This window comes from Carcharodon carcharias, chromosome 17, assembly GCF_017639515.1.
Source record: "Carcharodon carcharias isolate sCarCar2 chromosome 17, sCarCar2.pri, whole genome shotgun sequence".
Classification (NCBI taxonomy): Eukaryota; Metazoa; Chordata; class Chondrichthyes; order Lamniformes; family Lamnidae; genus Carcharodon; species Carcharodon carcharias.
Genome location: NC_054483.1, coordinates 112,375,341 through 112,398,242, shown reverse-complemented (window position 1 = coordinate 112,398,242; position 22,902 = coordinate 112,375,341). Strand labels below are relative to the sequence as shown.

Sequence of the window (22,902 nt, the reverse complement as noted above, 5' to 3'; positions counted from 1 at the left end):
GGGGGAGAGTTTGCAGCAGGTCCCTGACTGTCTGGGGGAGAGTTTGCAGCGGGTCCCTCTCTGTCTGTCTGGGGGAGAGTTTGCAGCAGGTCCCTGTCTGTCTGGGGGAGAGTTTGCAGCAGGTCCCTCTCTGTCTGGGGGAGAGTTTGCAGCAGGTCCCTGACTGTCTGGGGGAGAGTTTGCAGCAGGTCCCTCTCTGTCTGGGGGAGAGTTTGCAGAGAGTTTGCAGCAGGTCCCTCTCTGTCTGGGGGAGAGTTTGCAGCAGGTCCCTCTCTGTCTGGGGGAGAGTTTGCAGAGAGTTTGCAGCAGGTCCCTCTCTGTCTGGGGGAGAGTTTGCAGAGAGTTTGCAGCAGGTCCCTGTCTGTCTGGGGGAGAGTTTGCAGCAGGTCCCTCTCTGTCTGGGGGAGAGTTTGCAGCAGGTCCCTCTCTGTCTGGGGGAGAGTTTGCAGAGAGTTTGCAGCAGGTCCCTGACTGTCTGGGGGAGAGTTTGCAGCAGGTCCCTGTCTGTCTGTCTGGGGGAGAGTTTGCAGCAGGACCCTCTCTGTCTGGGGGAGAGTTTGCAGCAGGTCCCTCTCTGTCTGGGGGAGAGTTTGCAGCAGGTCCCTCTCTGTCTGGGGGAGAGTTTGCAGCAGGTCCCTGACTGTCTGGGGGAGAGTTTGCAGCAGGTCCTTGTCTGTCTGCCTGGGGGAGAGTTTGCAGCAGGTCCCTGTCTGTCTGTCTGGGGGAGAGTTTGCAGAGAGTTTGCAGCAGGTCCCTCTCTGTCTGGGGGAGAGTTTGCAGCAGGTCCCTGACTGTCTGGGGGAGAGTTTGCAGCAGGTCCCTGACTGTCTGGGGGAGAGTTTGCAGCAGGTCCCTCTCTGTCTGGGGGAGAGTTTGCAGCAGGTCCCTGACTGTCTGGGGGAGAGTTTGCAGCAGGTCCCTGACTGTCTGGGGGAGAGTTTGCAGCAGGTCCCTCTCTGTCTGGGGGAGAGTTTGCAGCAGGTCCCTGTCTGTCTGGGGGAGAGTTTGCTGCAGGTCCCTCTCTGTCTGGGGGAGAGTTTGCAGAGAGTTTGCTGCAGGTCCCTCTCTGTCTGGGGGAGAGTTTGCAGAGAGTTTGCAGCAGGTCCCTCTCTGTCTGGGGGAGAGTTTGCAGCAGGTCCCTCTCTGTCTGGGGGAGAGTTTGCAGAGAGTTTGCTGCAGGTCCCTGACTGTCTGGGGGAGAGTTTGCAGCAGGTCCCTCTCTGTCTGGGGGAGAGTTTGCAGAGAGTTTGCAGCAGGTCCCTGTCTGTCTGGGGGAGAGTTTGCAGCAGGTCCCTCTCTGTCTGGGGGAGAGTTTGCAGCAGGTCCCTCTCTGTCTGGGGGAGAGTTTGCAGAGAGTTTGCAGCAGGTCCCTGACTGTCTGGGGGAGAGTTTGCAGCAGGTCCCTGTCTGTCTGTCTGGGGGAGAGTTTGCAGCAGGTCCCTCTCTGTCTGGGGGAGAGTTTGCAGCAGGTCCCTGTCTGTCTGGGGGAGAGTTTGCAGCAGGTCCCTCTCTGTCTGGGGGAGAGTTTGCAGCAGGTCCCTCTCTGTCTGGGGGAGAGTTTGCAGAGAGTTTGCAGCAGATCCCTGACTGTCTGGGGGAGAGTTTGCAGCAGGTCCCTGTCTGTCTGGGGGAGAGTTTGCAGCAGGTCCCTGTCTGTCTGGGGGAGAGTTTGCAGCAGGTCCCTCTCTGTCTGGGGGAGAGTTTGCAGCAGGTCCCTGACTGTCTGGGGGAGAGTTTGCAGCAGGTCCCTGTCTGTCTGGGGGAGAGTTTGCAGCAGGTCCCTGTCTGTCTGGGGGAGAGTTTGCAGCAGGTCCCTGTCTGTCTGGGGGAGAGTTTGCAGAGAGTTTGCTGCAGGTCCCTGACTGTCTGGGGGAGAGTTTGCAGCAGGTCCCTGTCTGTCTGGGGGAGAGTTTGCAGAGAGTTTGCAGCAGGTCCCTGACTGTCTGGGGGAGAGTTTGCAGCAGGTCCCTGTCTGTCTGGGGGAGAGTTTGCAGAGAGTTTGCAGCAGGTCCCTGACTGTCTGGGGGAGAGTTTGCAGCAGATCCCTGACTGTCTGGGGGAGAGTTTGCAGCAGGTCCCTGTCTGTCTGGGGGAGAGTTTGCAGCAGATCCCTGACTGTCTGGGGGAGAGTTTGCAGCAGGTCCCTGTCTGTCTGGGGGAGAGTTTGCAGCAGATCCCTGACTGTCTGGGGGAGAGTTTGCAGCAGGTCCCTGTCTGTCTGGGGGAGAGTTTGCAGAGAGTTTGCAGCCTCTGTGCTGGTGGTTTTGAAACGCGGAAAGTGCCACCTCGGCCCCCGTCCGGCCGCTCGGGGATGATGGCGGCGCCGGAGCCGCAGCCCCGATACGGACAGTCGGTGAAAGGTTTGTTATCGGAGAAAGTCTCCACCTGCACCACAGACGTGATCGCCCTGACCAAGCAGATTCTGAAAGGTTCCCGCAGCTCCGAGGTACCGGGGGGGGGGGGAGGGGGGAGGGAGAGAGGGGGAGGGGATGGGGAGGAGGGAGGGTGTAGGGAGAGGGGGGGAGGGGATGGGGAGGAGGGAGGGTGTAGGGAGAGGGGGGGGAGGGGATGGGGAGGAGGGAGGGTGTAGGGAGAGGGGGGGAGGGGATGGGGGGATGGGGGAGGAGGGAGGGTGTAGGGAGAGGGGGGAGGGGATGGGGGGATGGGGGAGGAGGGAGGGTGTAGGGAGAGGGGGGAGGGGATGGGGGGATGGGGGAGGAGGGAGGGTGTAGGGAGAGGGGGGGAGGGGATGGGGAGGAGGGAGGGTGTAGGGAGAGGGGGGGAGGGGATGGGGAGGAGGGAGGGTGTAGGGAGAGGGGGGAGGGGATGGGGAGGAGGGAGGGTGTAGGGAGAGGGGGGGAGGGGATGGGAGGAGGAGGGAGGGTGTAGGGAGAGGGGGGGAGGGGATGGGGAGGAGGAGGGAGGGTGTAGGGAGAGAGGGGGAGGGGATGGGGAGGAGGAGGGAGGGTGTAGGGAGAGGGGGGGAGGGGATGGGGAGGAGGGAGGGTGTAGGGAGAGGGGGGGAGGGGATGGGGAGGAGGAGGGAGGGTGTAGGGAGAGAGGGGGAGGGGATGGGGAGGAGGAGGGAGGGTGTAGGGAGAGGGGGGGAGGGGATGGGGAGGAGGGAGGGTGTAGGGAGAGGGGGGGAGGGGATGGGGAGGAGGGAGGGTGTAGGGAGAGAGGGGGAGGGGATGGGGGGATGGGGGAGGAGGGAGGGTGTAGGGAGAGGGGGGAGGGGATGGGGGGATGGGGGAGGAGGGAGGGTGTAGGGAGAGGGGGGAGGGGATGGGGGGATGGGGGAGGAGGGAGGGTGTAGGGAGAGGGGGGGAGGGGATGGGGAGGAGGGAGGGTGTAGGGAGAGGGGGGGAGGGGATGGGGAGGAGGGAGGGTGTAGGGAGAGGGGGGAGGGGATGGGGAGGAGGGAGGGTGTAGGGAGAGAGGGGGAGGGGATGGGAGGAGGGAGGGTGTAGGGAGAGGGGGGGAGGGGATGGGGAGGAGGGAGGGTTGTAGGGAGAGGGGGGAGGGGATGGGGAGGAGGGAGGGTGTAGGGAGAGAGGGGGAGGGGATGGGGAGGAGGAGGGAGGGTGTAGGGAGAGGGGGGGAGGGGATGGGGAGGAGGAGGGAGGGTGTAGGGAGAGGGGGGGGAGGGGATGGGGAGGAGGGAGGGTGTAGGGAGAGGGGGGGAGGGGATGGGGAGGAGGGAGGGTGTAGGGAGAGAGGGGGAGGGGATAGGGGAGGAGGGAGGGTGTAGGGAGAGGGGGGAGGGGATGGGGAGGAGGGAGGGTGTAGGGAGAGGGGGGAGGGGATGGGGAGGAGGGAGGGTGTAGGGAGAGAGGGGGAGGGGATAGGGGAGGAGGGAGGGTGTAGGGAGAGAGGGGGAGGGGATAGGGGAGGAGGGAGGGTGTAGGGAGAGGGGGAGGGGATGGGGGGATGGGGGAGGAGGGAGGGTGTAGGGAGAGGGGGGGAGGGGATGGGAGGAGGAGGGAGGGTGTAGGGAGAGGGGGGGAGGGGATGGGAGGAGGAGGGAGGGTGTAGGGAGAGGGGGGGAGGGGATGGGGAGGAGGGAGGGTGTAGGGAGAGGGGGGGAGGGGATGGGAGGAGGAGGGAGGGTGTAGGGAGAGGGGGGGAGGGGATGGGGAGGAGGGAGGGTGTAGGGAGAGGGGGGGAGGGGATGGGGAGGAGGGAGGGTGTAGGGAGAGGGGGGAGGGGATGGGGGGATGGGGGAGGAGGGAGGGTGTAGGGAGAGGGGGGAGGGGATGGGGAGGAGGGAGGGTGTAGGGAGAGGGGGGAGGGGATGGGGGGATGGGGGAGGAGGGAGGGTGTAGGGAGAGGGGGGAGGGGATGGGGGGATGGGGGAGGAGGGAGGGTGTAGGGAGAGGGGGGAGGGGATGGGGGGATGGGGGAGGAGGGAGGGTGTAGGGAGAGGGGGGAGGGGATGGGGAGGAGGGAGGGTGTAGGGAGAGAGGGGGAGGGGATGGGGGGAGGGGATGGGGAGGAGGGGGGGGAGGGGATGGGGGGATGGGGGAGGGTGTAGGGAGAGAGGGGGAGGGGATGGGGGGGAGGGGTTGGGGATGGGGGAGGGTGTAGGGAGAGAGGGGGAGGGGATGGGGGGGAGGGGTTGGGGAGGAGGGGGGGGAGGGGATGGGGGAGGAGGGAGGGTGTAGGGAGAGGGGGGAGGGGATGGGGAGGAGGGAGGGTGTAGGGAGAGAGGGGGAGGGGATGGGGGGATGGGGGAGGAGGGAGGGTGTAGGGAGAGGGGGGAGGGGATGGGGAGGAGGGAGGGTGTAGGGAGAGAGGGGGAGGGGATGGGGGGAGGGGATGGGGAGGAGGGGGGGGGAGGGGATGGGGGGATGGGGGAGGGTGTAGGGAGAGAGGGGGAGGGGATGGGGGGGAGGGGTTGGGGATGGGGGGAGGGTGTAGGGAGAGAGGGGGAGGGGATGGGGGGGAGGGGTTGGGGAGGAGGGGGGGGAGGGGATGGGGGAGGAGGGAGGGTGTAGGGAGAGGGGGGGGATGGGGGAGGAGGGAGGGTGTAGGGAGAGAGGAGGGGAGGGGATGGGGGAGAGGGGAGGAGGGGATGGGGGAGAGGGGAGGAGGGGATGGGGAGGAGGGAGGGTGTAGGGAGAGAGGAGGGGAGGGGGAGGGGATGTGGGGATGGGGGAGGAGGGAGGGTGTAGGGAGAGAGGGGGGAGTGGATGGGGGAGGAGGGAGGGTGTAGGGAGAGAGGGGGGAGGGGATGGGGGGAGGAGGGAGGGTGTAGGGAGGGAGGAAGGGTGTTGGGGGGCGGGTGGAAGAGGGGGGTTGGGTGGGGGGGAGTGGGAGGGATGGGGGGCAGATGGGGTGAGGGGGATGGGGTGAGGGGGGATGGGGGGGTGGAGGGAGGGTGTAGTGGGGAGGGAGGAAGGGGGAGGGGGTCGGATGGGGGAGGAGGGAGGTTGTAGTGGGGAGGGAGGAAGGGGGAGGGGGGTGTTGGGGGAGGAGGGAGGGTGTAGTGGGGAGGGAGGAAGGGGGAGGGGGTCGGATGGGGGAGGAGGGAGGTTGTAGTGGGGAGGGAGGAAGGGGGAGGGGGGCAGCAGGTGAGAGTTGGGGCGGGTGGGGGAGGGGGGAATGGGTGGGTGGTGGAAGGGGGAGGGACTGAAGGGCGGGAAGAAAGGAGCGTGGATGGGGGATGGTGGGGGGATGGTGGGTCTCGTGACTGACCCTTCAACTAAGGGGAACAGCTGCTCCCTATCCACCCTGTCCATGCCCCTCATAATCTTGTACACCTCGATCAGGTCGCCTTTCAGTCTTCTCTGCTCCAACGAAAACAACCCAAGTCTATCCAACTCTCTTCATAACTTAAATGTTTCATCCCAGGCAACATCCTGGTGAATCTCCTCTGCACCCCGTCCAGTGTAATCACATCCTTCCTATAATGTGGCGACCAGAACTGCACACAGTACTCCAGCTGTGGCCTCACCAAGGTTCTATACAACTCCAACATGACCTCCCTACTTTTGTAATCTATGCCTCGATTGATAAAGGCAAGTATCCCATATGCCTTTTTCACCACCCCACTAACATGACCCTTCGCCTTCAGAGATCTTTGGACACACACGCCAAGGTCCCTTTGTTCCTCAGAACTTCCTAGTGTCATGCTGTTCATTGAATACTTCTTTGTCAAACTACTCCTTCCAAAGTGTATCACCTCACACTTTTCAGGGTTAAATTCCATCTGCTACTTATCTGCCCATTTGACTATCCCGTCTATATCTTTCTGTAGTCCAAGACACTCAACCTCACTTTTAACCACACGGCCAATCTTTGTATCATATGCCAACTTACTAATACTACTCCCCACATAGTCATCGATGATTAAGGATGAGATTTCAGAATACTTGGAAGTGCATGGTAAAATCGGGTAAAGTCAGCATGGTTTCATCAAGGGGACGTCATCCCTAACAAATCTGTTAGAATTCTTTGAAGAGGTAACGAGTCGGTTAGACAAAGGAGAGTCAATGGATGTTATCTAATTGGACTTCCAGAAGGCCTTTGACAAGATGCCGCACAGGAGTCTGCTCAGTAAGATAAGAGCCCATGGTGTTAGAGGCAAGGTACTAGCATGGATAGAAGATTGGCTGTCTGGCAGGAGGCAGAGAGTGGGGATAAGGGAGTCCTTCTCAGGATGGCGGCCGGTGACCAGTGGAGTTCCGCAGGGGTCAGTGTTGGGACCACAACTTGTCAATTTATACATTAATGATCTAGATGAAGGAACTGAGGGCATCCTGGCTAAGTTTGCAGATGATACAAAGATAGGTGGAGGGACAGGTAGTATTGAGGAGGTGGGAGGCTGCAGAAGGATTGAGACAGGTTAGGAGAATGGGCAAAAAAGTGGCAGATGGAATACAACGTGGGGAGGTGTGAGGTCATGCACTTTGGTAGGCAGAATAGAGGCATAGACTATTTTCTAAATGGGGAGAGAATTCAGAAATCTGGAGTGCAAAGGGACTTGGGAGTCCTAGTCCAGGATTCTCTTAAGGTTAATTTGCAAGTTGAGTCAGTAGTTAGGAAGGCAAATGCAATGTTGGCATTTATTTCGAGAGGACTAGAATATAAAAGCAAGGATGTGCTTCTGAGGCTTTATAAGGCTCTGGTCAGACCACATTTAGAATATTGTGAGCAATTTTGGGCCCCGTATCTCAGGAAGGATGTGCTGGCCCTGGAGACGGTCCAGAGGAGGTTCACGAGAATGATCCCAGGAATGAAAGGCTTAACATATGAGGAACATTTGAGGACTCTGGGTCTATATCGATGGAGTTTAGAAGGATGAGGGGGGATCTGATTGAAACTTACAGAATACTGAAAGACCTGGATAGAGTGGACGTGGGGAAGATGTTTCCATTAGTAGGAGAGACTAGGACCCGAGGGCACAGCCTCAGAGTAAAGGGAAGACCTTTTAGAACAGAGATGAGGAGAAACTTCTTTAGCCAGAGAGTGGTGAGTCTATGGAATTCATTGCCACAGCAGGCTGTGGAGGCCGGGTCATTGAGTGTATTTAAGACCGAGATAGATCGGTTCTTGATAGGTAAGGGGATCAAAGTTTATGGGGAGAAGGCAGCAGAATGGGGTTGAGAAACTTATCAGCCGTGATTGAATGGCGGAGTAGACTCAATGGGCCAAATGCCTAATTTCTGCTCCTATGTCTTATGGTCATTTATATAAATGATGAATAATAGGGGACCCAGCACAGATCCCTGTGGTACACCACTGGACACTGGCTTCCAGTCACTAAAGCATTCTTCTGTTATCAACCTCTGTCTCCTACAACTAAGCCAATTTTGAATCCACCTTATCAAATTACCCTGTATCCCATGTGCATTTGCCTTCTTTATAAGTCTCCCATGTGGGACCTTGTCAAAGGCTTTGCTGAAATCCATATAAACTACATCAACTACACTGCCCTCATCTACACACCTGGTCACCTCCTCAAAAAATTCAATCAAATTTGTTAGGCATGCCCTCCCTCTGACAAAGCCATGCTGACTATCCCTGATCAAACCTTGCCTCTCCAAGTGGAGATAGATTCTCTCCTTCAGAATTTTCTCCAATAGTTACCCTACCACTGACGTGAGACTCACTGGACTGTAGTTCCCTGGCTTATCTCTACAACCCTTCTTAAATAGCAGAACCACATTAGCTGTTCTCCAGTACTCTGGCACCTCCCCTGTGGCCAGAGAGGAATTAAAAATTTGGGTCAGAGCCCCTGCGATCTCCTCCCTTGCCTCCCTCAGCAGTCTGGGACACAAATCATCCAGACCTGGAGATTTGTCCACTTTTAAGCCTGCCAACACCTCCGATACCTTGTCACTCCCTGTATAAATTTGCTTACAAACCTCTCTTTCCCCGAGTTCCATACCTTCATTCTCATTCTCTTGGGTGAAGACGGATGTGAAGTATTCGTTCAACACTCTACCGTTGTCCCCATAGATTGCCCCCTTGGTCCCTTAAGGGCACTACTCTTTCCCTGGTTATCCTCTTCCCATTGATATAATTATAGAATATCTTGGGATTTTCCCTGCCAGAGCTTTCTCATATCCTCTCTTTGTTCTCCTAATTGCTTTCTTAAGCTCTACCCTGCACTTTCTGTACTCCACTAATGCCTCTGCTGATTTACTCACTGGGCTGTAAGCTCAAACTCCACTCTTGAACTTTGTGGATGTAACTTGGGCAGACGCCTCACTGCAGCTCTGAGGGAGCGCTAGATAAGATGCTAAACTGTGGCCCCATGTGCCCTCTGGGGTGGATGTAAAATTCCTGTGGCATTATTCAAAGGAAGGTTATGTGTCTTGGCCTGCTGTTATCCTTCATCCTCCACTAAAACAGATTTTCTAGTCATTTACCTTGTTCCTGTGGACCTTGATGTGGACAGTTTGGCTGCCATGTTTGCCTTCATACTGGCAGCGACTGCACCTCGTGTATTCCACAGCTGTTGGATTGCTTTTCAAGATTCCCTGAAGGTGTGAAAGGCACGTCTCTCAATGCGATTTTTCTTTTTAGCCCCTCTCTCTCATGACACAGAGCTCCACTGGGACTCTTAACTTTCAAATCGACGCAGTTAAGTGGAAAGCTGCTATAGTGAAAGTATTCCCATTTGGCAATGCATATATGTTGGAAAGTTTCCCCGCTGTCCAATATTTTGAGGTGTAAATTTTGATTTTGTTTCCAACTCAGCTCCTTGGTCAGGCAGCTCGAAACATGGTGATGCAAGAGGACTCTATACTACACTCTGAGGATGTGAGTTCTTCATTTCTGATACTGCATGTACCAAAGCATGTACCATTTTCCTCTATGAAATGCTCCTGTAATAATCAAGACCGCCATTGCTGTCTACCTCACAGCTGGTTCTCACAGCATATCTGCCTACATAGTTGTCTGAAACCACAGCAGAAATATGTTTTAAAAATATAAATGTTAGCCGTGTCTCAGTTGCTAGCACGATCTTCAGTCAGCAGGTGGTGAATTTCAAGTTTCACTCCAGAGACCTGAGCACAAAACCTAGGCTGACATTCCAGTGCTCCAGTGAGGGAGTGCAGCACTGCCGGAGGTGCTGTCTTTTGAATGAGATTTTAAACCGCCTTCTTAAGTGGGCATAAGTGAAAACGTGGCGTTATTTCGAAGAAGAGGAGGGGTGTTCTCCCCAGTGTTCTGAACAATATTTATCCTTCCAACCAACATCAATAAAACAGATCAATGAAATAAAAATAAAATACTGCGGACGTTGGAAATCTGAAATAAAAACGTAAAGCGCTGGGAAAACTCAGCAGGTCTGGCAGCATCTTTGGAGAGAGAAACAGAGTCAACGTTCTGAGTCCGTGTGAAGTCATGCGAACTCAGAACGTTGACCCTGTTTTTCTCCTCAGACGCTGCCAGACCTGCTGAGTTTTTCCAGCATTTTATGTTTTTCTATTTCAGATCCTCTGCTCATGGGCAATTGCTGTTTATGAGAGCTGGCTGTGTGCAAATTAGCTGCCAACATGCCAAAAGTGGCTACACTTCATTGACTGTAAGGTGCTTTGGTATCTCCTGATTTGTTATATAAATGTTCAGATTGTTGTTCATGAGAATTCACTGAAAACTTTAGTAATTTTGGTCATCGATTAATACAGGGCATTGAGTCAAATGGATTCATTACGCCTGCTGTTTAGAAACTTCAAACCATCCACTTGAAAACAGGACAGGTGACAATATTAGATCTCCACCATCTTGCCTGATAGCCAGTTTTTGGGATGGCGAAGATGGTGTAAGGAATGGTAGGAGAGCAGGTAGGCAGTAGTTGATTGTGGCAAGTCACCTGACCACCCTCCAGGCCTCGAAATAGCATGGACCATCAGTTTTCAAAGGGGGATCTGATTTTTGAGGGCTTGCTTACTGTCCGCTTGCAGCACACTTATGTGAAATCAGCAACTGAAAGAGTCCTTAGAGAGGTTATCCACAATCCCCAAAGACTGTCCATGTGTAGATGGAGCCCCTGGAAGTGTCAATATTTGTGCACATGTATGAAGAGATACAAGGATTGGTGGGTCTAAAATATAAAATAAACCATTTTGCTAATAAAAATGCACCTCAAAGGAAAGTGGAATTTTTTATATTGTAGCTTGGAAATTGAGCAAGAAATAAAGAACTGTGCTAATATAGCCCCTTTCATAGCCTCAGGATTTCTCAAAGCACTTCTAGCCAATAAAGTACTTTTTAAAGTGTTGCAATCTAGGAAGCACAGCAGCCAGCTTGCACACAGCACGTTCTCGCAGGCAACAGCATGCTAATGATCAGGTAATCTGTTTTTAATGATGTTGGTTAAAGGATAAATATTGGCCAGGAGAAATAGTGCTGTCATTGTAGGTTCTTTGTCGATCGCCTCGTAGCTTCATAATATTAATGTGTCCATCATTTTCCCCTTGTCTTCGACAGAGCCTACGTAAAATGTCAATTATAACAACACATTTGCAGTACCAGTAAGTGTTACTCCACTATCATCTTTCTTTCCCCTATCCGATGTTAAGAATTTCTATAATTGTTCGGTGTCAGGAATCACAGTCCTGAGCTCTGTCTGACAAAAAATGTTCAGAGCAACGTTGCCAGACCCTGGGAACCTGCCCGTCTATTGCATGGTTGCAGTGAGTGCTTGGCTCAGGAAAAGTGGAGGAAATATAAAAGGAAAACGAGGGAAATGTATCTTTGCAAGAGAAATAGAATCTAAAAATGTTAATGGTAATAGGGATTAGGGAAGGTGAAATCATTTAATCTGGAAACAGTACATATATGATTAATTTAAAGATATGCAGTGTTCCTGCTCTGCATACCTTCATCCAGGCTGTGCAAATATTAACCATCTAACATTGATATTATGTTCTGAGTTTTTGCAAGCACGGGGCTAGTTGAGTACAGTCGGTACTCTCCTTGATGTCCTGGTTAAGAAATCTGCTAATGGGTTCTCTACTATTGTCTACCCCAAGCCTACCTTCACTGGTTAATATGTGGATTGGGATTCCTGTAGCTCCACGTGCTATAAGATTGACCAAGCCATTTGCTCACTGCGCTGAAATAGAGATGCATCAAAGCTATAACAAAAACAGAATTACCTGGAAAAACTCAGCAGGTCTGGCAGCATCAGCGGAGAAGAAAAGAGTTGACATTTCGAGTCCTCATGACCCTTCGGCGGAGAAGAAAAGAGTTGACATTTCGAGTCCTCATGACCCTTTGAAGGGTCATGAGGACTCGAAACGTCAACTCTTTTCTTCTCCGCCGATGCTGCCAGACCTGCTGAGTTTTTCCAGGTAATTCTGTTTTTGTTTTGGGTTTCCAGCATCCGCAGTTTTTTGTTTTTATCTTTTTGCATCAAAGCTATCCTGTGAGATAATCCCCTATGTAATTGGCTCGGTTTAAGATTCTTGTCACTTTCAAACTTAACTTGGAATTCTATGGCATGACGATCACTACTGGATCCACCAGCGGATCTTTATCTGCAACTTTACTAATTGGTTAATCGCTTCATCACACAATACTAGATCCAAGTTAGCTTTATCCCTAGTTGGTTCCACAATATATTGCTCCAAGAATTTGTCACAAAAACATTCTACAAACTCCATCTTCTAGATCACCCTTGCCAGTTTAAGTAAGCCACATTGCAAACCTGACGTGGTTGGTAGATGCAAATACGTGGTTAACATGTTCATGTCAGATTTCTTCACCTATTATTTTAAACTGTTAAAAAGAACCCAGTTGTTGTTCTACTAAAAAAAGAGGACAAAGGGAAGTAACCAGTAGGGCTTTTTACATTCATCTTTTCACTTGAACTTTGGGGCCTGGGATCAGCGTTATGTTGTTAAACCAGTTTTCCATAAGCAGACAACAGTTCTGTACATTACAGTAAACCATGTCTACAAATCTGCAGATGCTGGATTTAACAGCTCGAACATTGGTCCCTGCAATACAAGTTAAAAGGCCAATGTAAAAGTAACTCGCTCTTATAAAGAAAAATGGTTCACTTTAGATTCAGGTGTTATTCTGAATACTCCAAAGAAAACGTTGCTTTGGTAAAATATCTTTGATCTGTTTTATGTCTGTAGTCAAATTGAGTTTCTTTAAGTAATTCTAAGCTTCTTCCTCTTTTAACAGACAGGAAGCTATACAGAAAAAGTGAGTATTTGCTGTGTGGTCAATTGCATATGCCTAAACTTAATTTTGATTAAAATATGTTTATATCTGTGTTTATTTTGGATCTAAAGAATGTCTTGATCTCTCCATCTCTGAGTGTATCATCAGGCTAGGGTCATATGAATGAGGGATTCAGAAGCAGGTGAGCTGTGGCAGGGGCAGAGATGGGCAGTGTCACAGAGGTAGAATTAGGCAGTCCTGGCGATGGAGAAAATAAGAGGTTGGAAGCTCAGTTCAGGGTCAAAGAGGATGACATGGCTCCAAACAGTCTGGTGCAGCCTCAGACTATGGCTGGTACAAATGCTGGAAATTTAAATGAAAGACATAAAATATTGGAAACACACAGGTCAGTCAAAATCAGGAAAGATAAGGTAATCACTGCCCATCTATAATACTTACCCATTTTTGTTCACTTTGCAAATGTTGTTGCTGATTATTTCCAGACTATAACTTGAAGGAGCAGCATGCTTTAATGCAGGTCTCACCTAAGCTGTTCAAAAACCTCCAGTCCTTTTTCAATGTCCCCCCGCTTACTTTTCCATATTCCTTCCTACTTGGTGCTGGTGTTTTCTCGTCTTCCCTGTAAAACTGAGATACTTTTCTATCCAGTAATTCTTCTCTTAATGTTGTATTTGCATTCCTGAAAAGTACAACTTCACGAGAAGCAATGTTAAGTAAGTTAGGTTTTCCCATTACAACCAATGTAAAAGCTGCAGTTGGTTCTGTAGGGTGTATTTCATCAGGGAAAAAAAAAAACATTCATCCCTGTAAGTTGAAATACTCTACATTCCTCACTCGCTCACCTTTTCCAGAACCGCTTTATCCAATTCAGGGTCGGGAGTCGGAGCATATCCCAGCAGGCAATGGTGCACCCAGGACGGGACCTGTGCATGCACTCTCTCCCTCTCTCGCTCTCTTTCTCGCTCTCTCCCTCTGAGGAGCAATGTAACCATAGCCAATCCACCTAACCAACAAGTCTACGGACAGTGGGAGGAAACCGGAGCATCTGGTGGAAACCCACGTGGACATGGGGAGAATGTGCAAACTGCACACAGACAGACACCCAAGATCAGAATTGAACCCGGGTCCCTGGAGTTGAGGCAGCAGCGCTAACCACTGTGCCACCATGCTGCCCCTCTACGTTCCTAAATTTTTATATTCTTAAATGAAATAACTTTTAAAATAAAATGAATATAAAAATATAAAGGAAATATGCTAGTTCTTTCTACTTGCTGCCACTACTCTCTGACCCTCCTCCCCCACCACCACTCCTGCTCCCTGATCCTCCCACTCACACTCGTTGCATCCCTCCCTCACCCTTCTGCTTCATGACCCTCCTATTCACTGCTTCCCTCCCATTCATTGCCCCCCCCACCTTTGCTGTGTAAGGGCTGGGGAACGCAGTGGCAAGAGAGGACGTGAGCGAGGGAGTGAGAGGAGCTGTGAGTGAGATGGTTGGGGAGGGAAGCAGCAAGTGGGAGAGAGGCAGCGAGCTGGAGGGTCGGGAGCTGGAGAGAAGCAGAGGGTAGGAGGGGGTTGGTGAGTGGTGGGAATTCAGTGAGCAGGAGTGAGGCCGGTGTTATTTGTAACATCATTAACAAATGGTTCCTATAAAACCAGATTATCAGAATCAAGTTAACCATTTTCTTTTTGTTCCCTTTAATTAAATATTTTTTTTCAGTGTTGAACTTTCTACAAATCTTCAGGACCAGCTGAAGCACCTCTTAAAATGAGACGGAGGATGGCAGGGTGATGAATCCCAGGAGGTGTAGCTCTTTGGTGGAATTTGCGGGGGAAGGAAAATGTTGTCCTGGCATCCAAACCAGAAGCATGAACTTAAGCAAACCTTTAATTCCATTCAGCTTCTATGTGCAACATTCAGAACCTTTCCAACTGCTGCTTAGACCTGGTGCTGATGGTGAACAAATGGCAGCAGGAATACATAGTGTGCTTATTGTCTATTGACAAGATGGCTTTGTGCATGTGCAGGTTGTAACCGTAGCAGCAAAATTGACTATGGTCCTTTACATTGCTGTGATACCTTGGCGGGGAGGGGGCAGGTTTAGGGGATTCTTAAAACAGTTCTGGCTATGTTGCCACGACAATGCAGCTTTTAGTCGTGATTACGTACGTAGTACTGATGAGTTTCTAGGTTTTCTTCAACACCTGAATGCATTGTTATAGGTAGAGAATTGACATGCTCCAGGACAACAGTCCAAACAGTTAACACTGCTGTATCTAATATTTGATGTTTCTTACAAGGCTGATGCTCTAATGTTACATTGGTTCGCCTGGCGATGTTAAAACGTAGTCTTGAATGATAGAATTGGTTTGTCGTTAATTGCATGTTTTGCAAGTCCTATCATTAGTTCCTTGTTTAAACATCAGTGCCACACTGTCATCAAACTTGGTTAAAATCACTGTCAGGGAGTTACATATTAAGAAGGCTTTGGGGTGTGATTTACAGGTGTCTATTTGAAAAGTTAAGATGTATTTAATATTTAATTGAATAACTCTGATGTCAACATTGTAAAACAGGCTTTCATAGCCTCACAAATTAATGTTGTATAACACTCACTGTTGCTAAGTTATATTTGTTGCTTCACTGGAAGCGGCACTAACCTCTTGTTACATCCTCCAATGTAAGAGCGATTCCAGCTCTTTGAGATTTATCAGTAGCTTCTCTTTGTGATAACTCTATGTTTTTGTCTGTGTTCCTCCATTCTCCAAAGTTAATTTGGGCTCTTGCAGCCCATTTATGTTTGCAAACTGTGCCTCATCCTGCATAAGCTTGTCCAGAAGTGAGTACATGTAAGAAGCATAAAGTTAACAACATAGGGACTTAATGTTCTACTGTAGTGGAACCTTCTGTATAATAGGTGCATCCGTGCACTCTGATGTTAAAATGCATATCTCATTTTTTTATTTGTTACAAAGCTAAGTTTAAAAACTAAAATTGAATTGTTAAAGCAACTGTGTAAAGTGGATACTTTTTAATTTTTCATCTCTTCCTGCTCCTGAATTTCTTTATCATCTACTGTTTTTAACTTATATCATTTAATCAAGACCTTTGCCTCTCAACCCCAGCATTAAATTTCCCCACTGCTTGTAGCTGGCACAATGGTGTTAATTCAGTTTGCCTGCTATACCTGGTAGACAGTAAATCCCAAAAAGTCCATTTGAAAACCAAACAGTAAATCATCATTTAGCAACTGCCTCTCCTAATTGTTGACGGTTGTATCCAGAATCTTATCATAAGATAACCGCACTTTAATGAACAGCTGATTGAAGGCCGGTCTCTGTCTGAAATCAGCAGGGCTTTATAAATTAGTAAATACTAGTTGAACTGCATGTATAATAAATTAGGAGTGCTTTTTATGATTGACTCCTATGGAAATTGCTCGCGTTATTTGCCTGAGAAAAACATCGGTCTGTGATGTATATAGGCAGTGTGAGTGGGTAGGGACTGTGTGGCAGGAGACTCCCAGGCAGACATTGGAAATGCTTTTGGGATGTCGTCAAAGCATTCCTGAAGAGGTTAAACATTCCTGCCGACTCATGGGAGACCCCTGGCTATGTGACTGACCAAAATGGAGAAGGTTCGTTAGGGAAAGCAGCGAATACATCGGGGGACTTCGGCTGGAACATTTAGAAGCAAAGCCAAGATGTCGGAGAGAGTGCACAAACCTCCGAACAACTCCTCTACCCAACCCTTCAAACACCACCTGCCCCACTTGTGGCAGCATTTGCAGGTTGTGCATTGGACTTATCAATCATCCCAGAACCCATTGAACCAGAGGGACTGCCTAAGAGCAAACTATTAAGTCTTATGGCATTTCAGCAGTTGTTACTGATAATCTAATAAGCTTCACAGCTGTATAGGTCGTTAGCTTCTACTAAAAGGATAAAAAAAATCTCTTTTCCTGCCACTTTTTCCCTCCCCACTCTTTTGCCAAAGGCGTTGTATTGTTCCACAGATTGAGTAGTTGTTCTTCACAGCTAGAGTACTGCATACAGTTCTGCTCACTGCATTACAGGAGAGATGTGACTGGCCTAGTATGTGTTTCAGAGAGGTCTGACTTAGCCTACAAATTACCTGAGACAGGCCTTATAGTTTTACCAGGCATCATTGTGAGCAAATGGTTTCAGTGGCAGACTGTTCTGCACCTACTTCCTTGGCGCTCTTTGGTCATCTGATCCCTGATGTCATTGTTACATTATTAATATCATCATCATCTAATTAACGTATCCATTAACTCAATACATACAGAGGAGGTTTATAAAGATATTGCCAGGAATGGAGAATTTTAGCTACGAGGATAGATTTGATACGTTTGGGTTGTTTTCTTTTGGAACAGATGAAATTGAGGGGAGATTTAATTGAGGTGTATGAAACGATGAGGGGCCCAGATAGAATGGGATAAGGAGGAACTATTTCTGTTAACAGAGAGGCCAATAATGAGGGGGAATACAGATTTAAAGTAATTGGTAGAAGGACTGGGAGCAGTTGAGAAATCATTTCACCACTCTCTGGGTGGTGGAGGTTTGGAACTCACTGCCTGAAAAGGTTGGAGAGGCAGAAACTCTTAGGTTTAAGAAAAGACTTGAATGTGCGCTTGCTGTGCTGTAACCTTCAAGGCTATGGATCAAGAGCTGGAAAATGGAATTAGGCTGGATATCTGTTTTTGGCTGGTACAGACACCTTGGGCCAAATGACCTTTTTCTGTGCCGGCATTTTCAGTACTCATGTGCATTAACCCAGACAGTTAATTTTCAGTAATCTTTTCCTATGGAGGATGTCTACACGGAGGTCAATCATGCCCTTGCTAGCCATCCCATCTTGAACACTTTCCATCAGTAGCCACTGGACTGAAATCGGGTAGGAATTCTGGTACCTATCCCTTCGCTGAAAGGAGGAGGTCAGGTGTGTGAGAGGAACTGAGGATAATGTCATACGAAATGAGCTAACCGAAAGCAGACTGAATAGCAAATATGGGATCCTAATACAAAGTACTGGGCCAGTGGAGAAACTTTAAGATTAAAAGCTTTGATATGTTTTATGCAACAAAATTTCCAATAAATTTTATCCTAAGAATGCTTAATACAGCCACTAGCCAAAACCGCAGGCATCGAAGCAATGAGTAAACTTGTTAGCAGCTCTTGGAGCCTCACTTCATCTGGATATATGGACTCATCTGCCACACAGGATTATCCACGACTAGAAGATGTCATTTGTCTTTTGCCAGATGTCATTCTGTCTTTGTTATGATGTGGCAGATGATGTATGCCAGGCAGATCAAATCCACGAGGGAAACTTGATCACGCAGTCACAGCCGTTTTGCAATTTGTGTTTTATTTTGAAATGCACGCCCTGAATTCAGAAGTAATAAGACTACCATGACTTCAGAGGTTTTTAGAAAACTAAATTAAACATTTATTAACAAAAGAAAAGATTTCAAGCACATACATAGGTCTACAAATTACTATTATAATAACTCCTAAAGCCCCTAATTAATCTGGCTCCCAGTTACACCTCTGTTAAGGAAACAGTAAAAAAACAAATAGATTTAAACAGATCCAGGCAAAGTACACAATACCCTAGACAGTAGAATTCAAAGTGAGTTTTCTTAGCTTTGGTTCCTATAGACAGCAACTGATGCACAGAGGCTGGAGGCTTTTCACATTTGTTAGATCTTAGAATTCCTTCTCCACGACACATAGCTTCATCTCCTTTATGCATGTTTCTCCCTTTTTAATGCAAATTCCATTGTTCTGATATATCTTTGGAACTTTACCTTTCTCATAATATAAATCTTTTCATAGTACTAGTTTTATTGGTAACCTTTTGGAAAAATAAACACACTGTTTGGCTTAGCTTCTTCTGGCTAAGTGTAACACCTTACCATCTCTTTGAAATTCAAACTAACCTAATTTATATATAAATGCAAATTTTCCCCTCACCGCACATTCTAAAACTATGTATTTAGCATTTCAAACCTAGCTTTTTAATGAATCAAAGCCTCCAGACCACAATTGAATCCCATACACACATTCACGTACACACACACACAGGAACTATGTAAACCCCATGATTAACCCACTTTTAAAATAAATCACAAGATTATGAAAATTATTATATTTCCATGATACTTTCATACCTCTCAATTGCTCTCTCTAGTGAATATCTTTCCAGTTCTATCTTGAATGAGCAGCACTATCCATTTCACCCACAGCATTTCCCTCTCAAGTGCAAATCAATTTGTTAGATATGAGTTGCAAAAGGTTAGTATCCAGGTACAGCAAGTAATTAGGAAAGTTAATAGAATGTTATAATTTATTGTGAGGGGAATTGAATACAAAAGTAGGGAGGTTATGCTTAAGTTATACACAGTACTAGTGACACCACATCTGGAGTACTGTGTACAGTATTGGTCACCTTATTTAAGGAAGGTTAGAACCATAGAACACTACAGCACAGAAAACAGGCCATTCTGTGCTGAAATATTATTCTGCTAATCCCATTGACCTGCACCCAGTCCATAACCCTCCAGACCTCTCCCATCCATGTATCTATCCAATTTATTCTTAAAACATAAGGGTGAGCCCGCATTTACCACGTCAGATGGTAGCTCATTCCACACTCTCACCACTCTGAGTGAAGAAGTTCCCCCTAATGTTCCCCCTAAACCTTTCCCCTTTCACCCTAAAGCCATGTCCTCTCGTGTTGATCTCTCCTAATCTAAGTGGAAAGAGCCTACTCGCATTTACTCTGTCTATACCCCTCATAATTTTGTAAACTTCTATCAAATCTCCCCTCATCCTCCTACGCTCCATGGAATAAAGTCCTAACCTGTTTAATCTTTCCCTGTAACTCAACTCCTTAAGACCCGGCAACATCCTAGTAAATCTTCTCTGCACTCTTTCAATCTTACTGATATCCTTCCTGTAGTTAGGCGACCAGAACTGCACACAATACTCCAAAGTTGGCCTCACCAAAGTCTTATAAAACCTCACCATAACATCCCAACTCCTATACTCAATATTTTGATTTATGAAGGCCAATATGCCAAAAGCTTTCTTTACAACCTTGTTTACCTGTGACACCACTTTGTAAATGGTTGTAAATGTGTTGGAAGCAGTTCAGAGAAGGTTTACCAGACTAATACCTGGAATGTGTGGTTTGTTTTATGAGGAAAGGTTGGACATGCCAGGCTTGTATCTGCTGGAGTTTAGAAGAGTAAGATTGAAACACATAAGATCCTGAAGGGGTTTGACAGGGTGGATATGGAGAGGATGTTTCCTCTTATAGGAGAATCTAGAGCTAGGGGGTCACTGTTTAAAAATAAGGATCACCCATTTAAAATAGATGAGGTGAAATTTTTTCTCTAAAGTTCGTGAGCCTTTGGAACTCTCTTCCTGAAAAGTCAGTGGAATTTTTGAATATCTTTGAATATTTTTGAGGCAGAGGTGGATAGATTCTTGGTAAGCAAGGGGGAAATAGATTATCAGTGGTAGGTGGGATACAGATTTGAGGTTACTATCAGATCAGCCATGATCTTATTAAAAGGCGGAACAGGCTCAAGGGACCAACTGGTCTACTGCTCCTCGTTCGTATGTATATCTAGAAAATAGCCTTTCCTGTGTTCCAAAGGTTCACTCTCATTTCGAAATTAAAAAAAAAATCATCAATGCAGTTTGGGAGGTGGTACTGCAACTGCAATTGGACTAGAAATGAAAATGCATATCGAAAACAACAGCCAAGAACAGGATCAGATTTGGTTTTGGCGTTCCAATAATCAAATTGCACACAGTGTCTCAATTTACAGAGAAAGAGGAGATAATGGTGAGTTTCTACAAAGTGTATTGCTAATGTTCAGGGGATAAAATAAGAGCAAATGTACTTTTTTAAATTTGCCAAGTGAGAGTGCAACAGCTGACTGACACTGCATTGGCATGAGCTTGACTGTAATCCTTGAACTGTTGTTGTCTATACCTTATCTCATTTCCTTGAAAATGTTCAATATTGTCTAACCTTGGCCAGTTATTGGTTTACAACAGCTGCTCCTGGGAGTGATAAAAGTGCAGTGACCCTCATTTCATCACCTATTGTGTTATTGAAACTCAAAAAGTTCAGATAAAAATTCTAATGAATCAACAGAGCATTAACTTTTGTACTAAGTATTTTAAAGGGGCACATGTTGCACATTTGTTCATGGGTCAGCTAAATTCTTGCACTGGTGAATCACTTCAGAGCAAGTGGCTGTGTTGTTATTCCATTTCCACACATCTAAACATCTTTGCCCTGCTCCCAAATGGTAACTGAGAAAGTAGGTCTAATGCTGAGGAAAATGAGTGATGAATTTTTGCTTGTGTTATGCACCTAAACTTCCCCTATGGCCTTTGTGCTGTGTCCACCTGATTGCCGGATGTAGTAAGACTGATCATCTACATTAACTCCATTTTCCTGCCCTATACCAATATCCCTTGATTCTCCTGGCATCCAATAATTTTATCAATCTCTGCTTCCTTAAATCCAAGGGATGCAGACTTGAAAGGATATGGTGAACAACTGGTTTAGCCATCCCCCTCCAGATCTGGCTGGATCACACAGAGCCCTGTCAGAACCTGCTCTCGTCTGCCCAAACTAATCATCATGCCTGGATCATCCTGGAATGCAAAGATGACCCATGATAATTTTGCTCGACATATTAAATCCCTCCCTGTCTCCTTCACTGTTGCTTCTAACAATTAAGTGCAAGGTGCTCATAGACTTCTTTGTCACTAAGATCGAGACCATCCAATCAGCTGCCTCTCCCACATCCTTCCCTTCCAGTAGCTGACTTCTAAAGTCCAACTCTGATCTTCCTCTAAAGTGCCCCCCACCGCCCCCCCCCACCCCCACCCCGGGCCCTGGCCCTGAGGTTACATCTTTCTCCAATTTCTCTCCTGTTTCTCCTCAAATCCTCTCTGAGCTCATCTTGTCCATGAAACCCACCACCTCTTGCTCCCTCGTCCCTATTCTCACTAAGCAGCTGACCATACCCAACTTGCCCTCCTGGTCTCCATGTTAGCCAAAATGGTTAATGGTTCTCTCTTTTCAGGTGTTGCCCCTCTCTTCTTTGAATCTGCTGCCATCACTTCTCTCCTCAAAAAACCAACCTTCCAACCTCCTGTCCTTGCAAACTACCATCCCATCTCTAATCTCTCTCACCTCTCCAAAGCCCTTGAAGGTGTTATCACCTCCTAAAACCGTGCCCATCTTTCCCAGAATTCCATGTTTGAATCCCCCCCCCCAGTCAGGCTCCTGCACCTCCACAACACCGAAATGACCCTGCATGATTACTGCATTAGCCTTGTCACATGCACCTCTAATTTCCTGATTTACACTCTGCCTGACACTACACCTAATCCTGGGGGATGGAAACAAGTCCCATCAGCGTTTTCTGCCTTTTTTTTTTGCTTCTTATCTCTACCCAAACTGCTTCTACATCTTGATTTTCCAAGCTATTTAGCCTTCTCCCTTCTGTCTTCACCTCATGCTTTATCAACAGGGATAACATCTCTCCTTTTACCTTTCTCTTCTAAAAGGCAAGCATCCTGGAATCTTTAATTCCCAATCTCAGTCATTCTGCAACCTTGCTTCCGCAGAGGTTAATAGATCAAAACCTTTGATTTCTACCTGTGCATTTGTTTGGTTGTGAGTGCTTCTTGCATCCAGATTCTGTATCTTTAGTTTTAACTTTTTTCTATTTTCTCCTGATGTCACCTTAGTCACTAATGCCCAATCAGCTCGGTTACCCTCTCTGTCCCTTTCTAACTTGTTCTGCCTACTTTTACCTGAATTGTTAAACAGCAGCTTTCGCGTGTTTCTGTTGAGATATGTTTATGATTTCCTGTGTTTTGGTGCACCCACATTATTCGCTGTGCCCCATGCTCCCCCATACCTCCAAATCCTAAGTCCAAATCAATTAAATATGAGGTAAACAACAGATGTCCCTGCATAGTTTCCTCCAGACAGCACATCTCAAAGAACAGAGGTCCCTGCATAGTTTCCTCCAGACAGCACATCTCAAAGAACAGAGGTCCCTGCATAGTTTCCTCCAGACAGCACATCTCAAACAACAGAGGTCCCTGCATAGTTTCCTCCAGACAGCACATCTCAAACAACAGAGGTCCCTGCATAGTTTCCTCCAGACAGCACATCTCAAACAA

The 22,902-nt window shown here is 48.2% G+C and overlaps 1 protein-coding gene across 1 annotated transcript; it reads left to right on the top strand.

The window, feature by feature from the left end:
• The first annotated feature begins 2,290 nt into the window (after positions 1-2,290).
• Positions 2,291-15,663, top strand: borcs7 (BLOC-1 related complex subunit 7). Its single transcript, XM_041209232.1, has 5 exons — positions 2,291-2,446; positions 9,208-9,270; positions 10,945-10,988; positions 12,652-12,672; positions 14,372-15,663. Exons 1-5 carry the CDS (start codon positions 2,312-2,314, stop codon positions 14,421-14,423), a joined length of 315 nt encoding a protein of 104 aa, XP_041065166.1. The 5' UTR covers positions 2,291-2,311; the 3' UTR covers positions 14,424-15,663.
• The last annotated feature ends 7,239 nt before the right edge of the window (positions 15,664-22,902 follow it).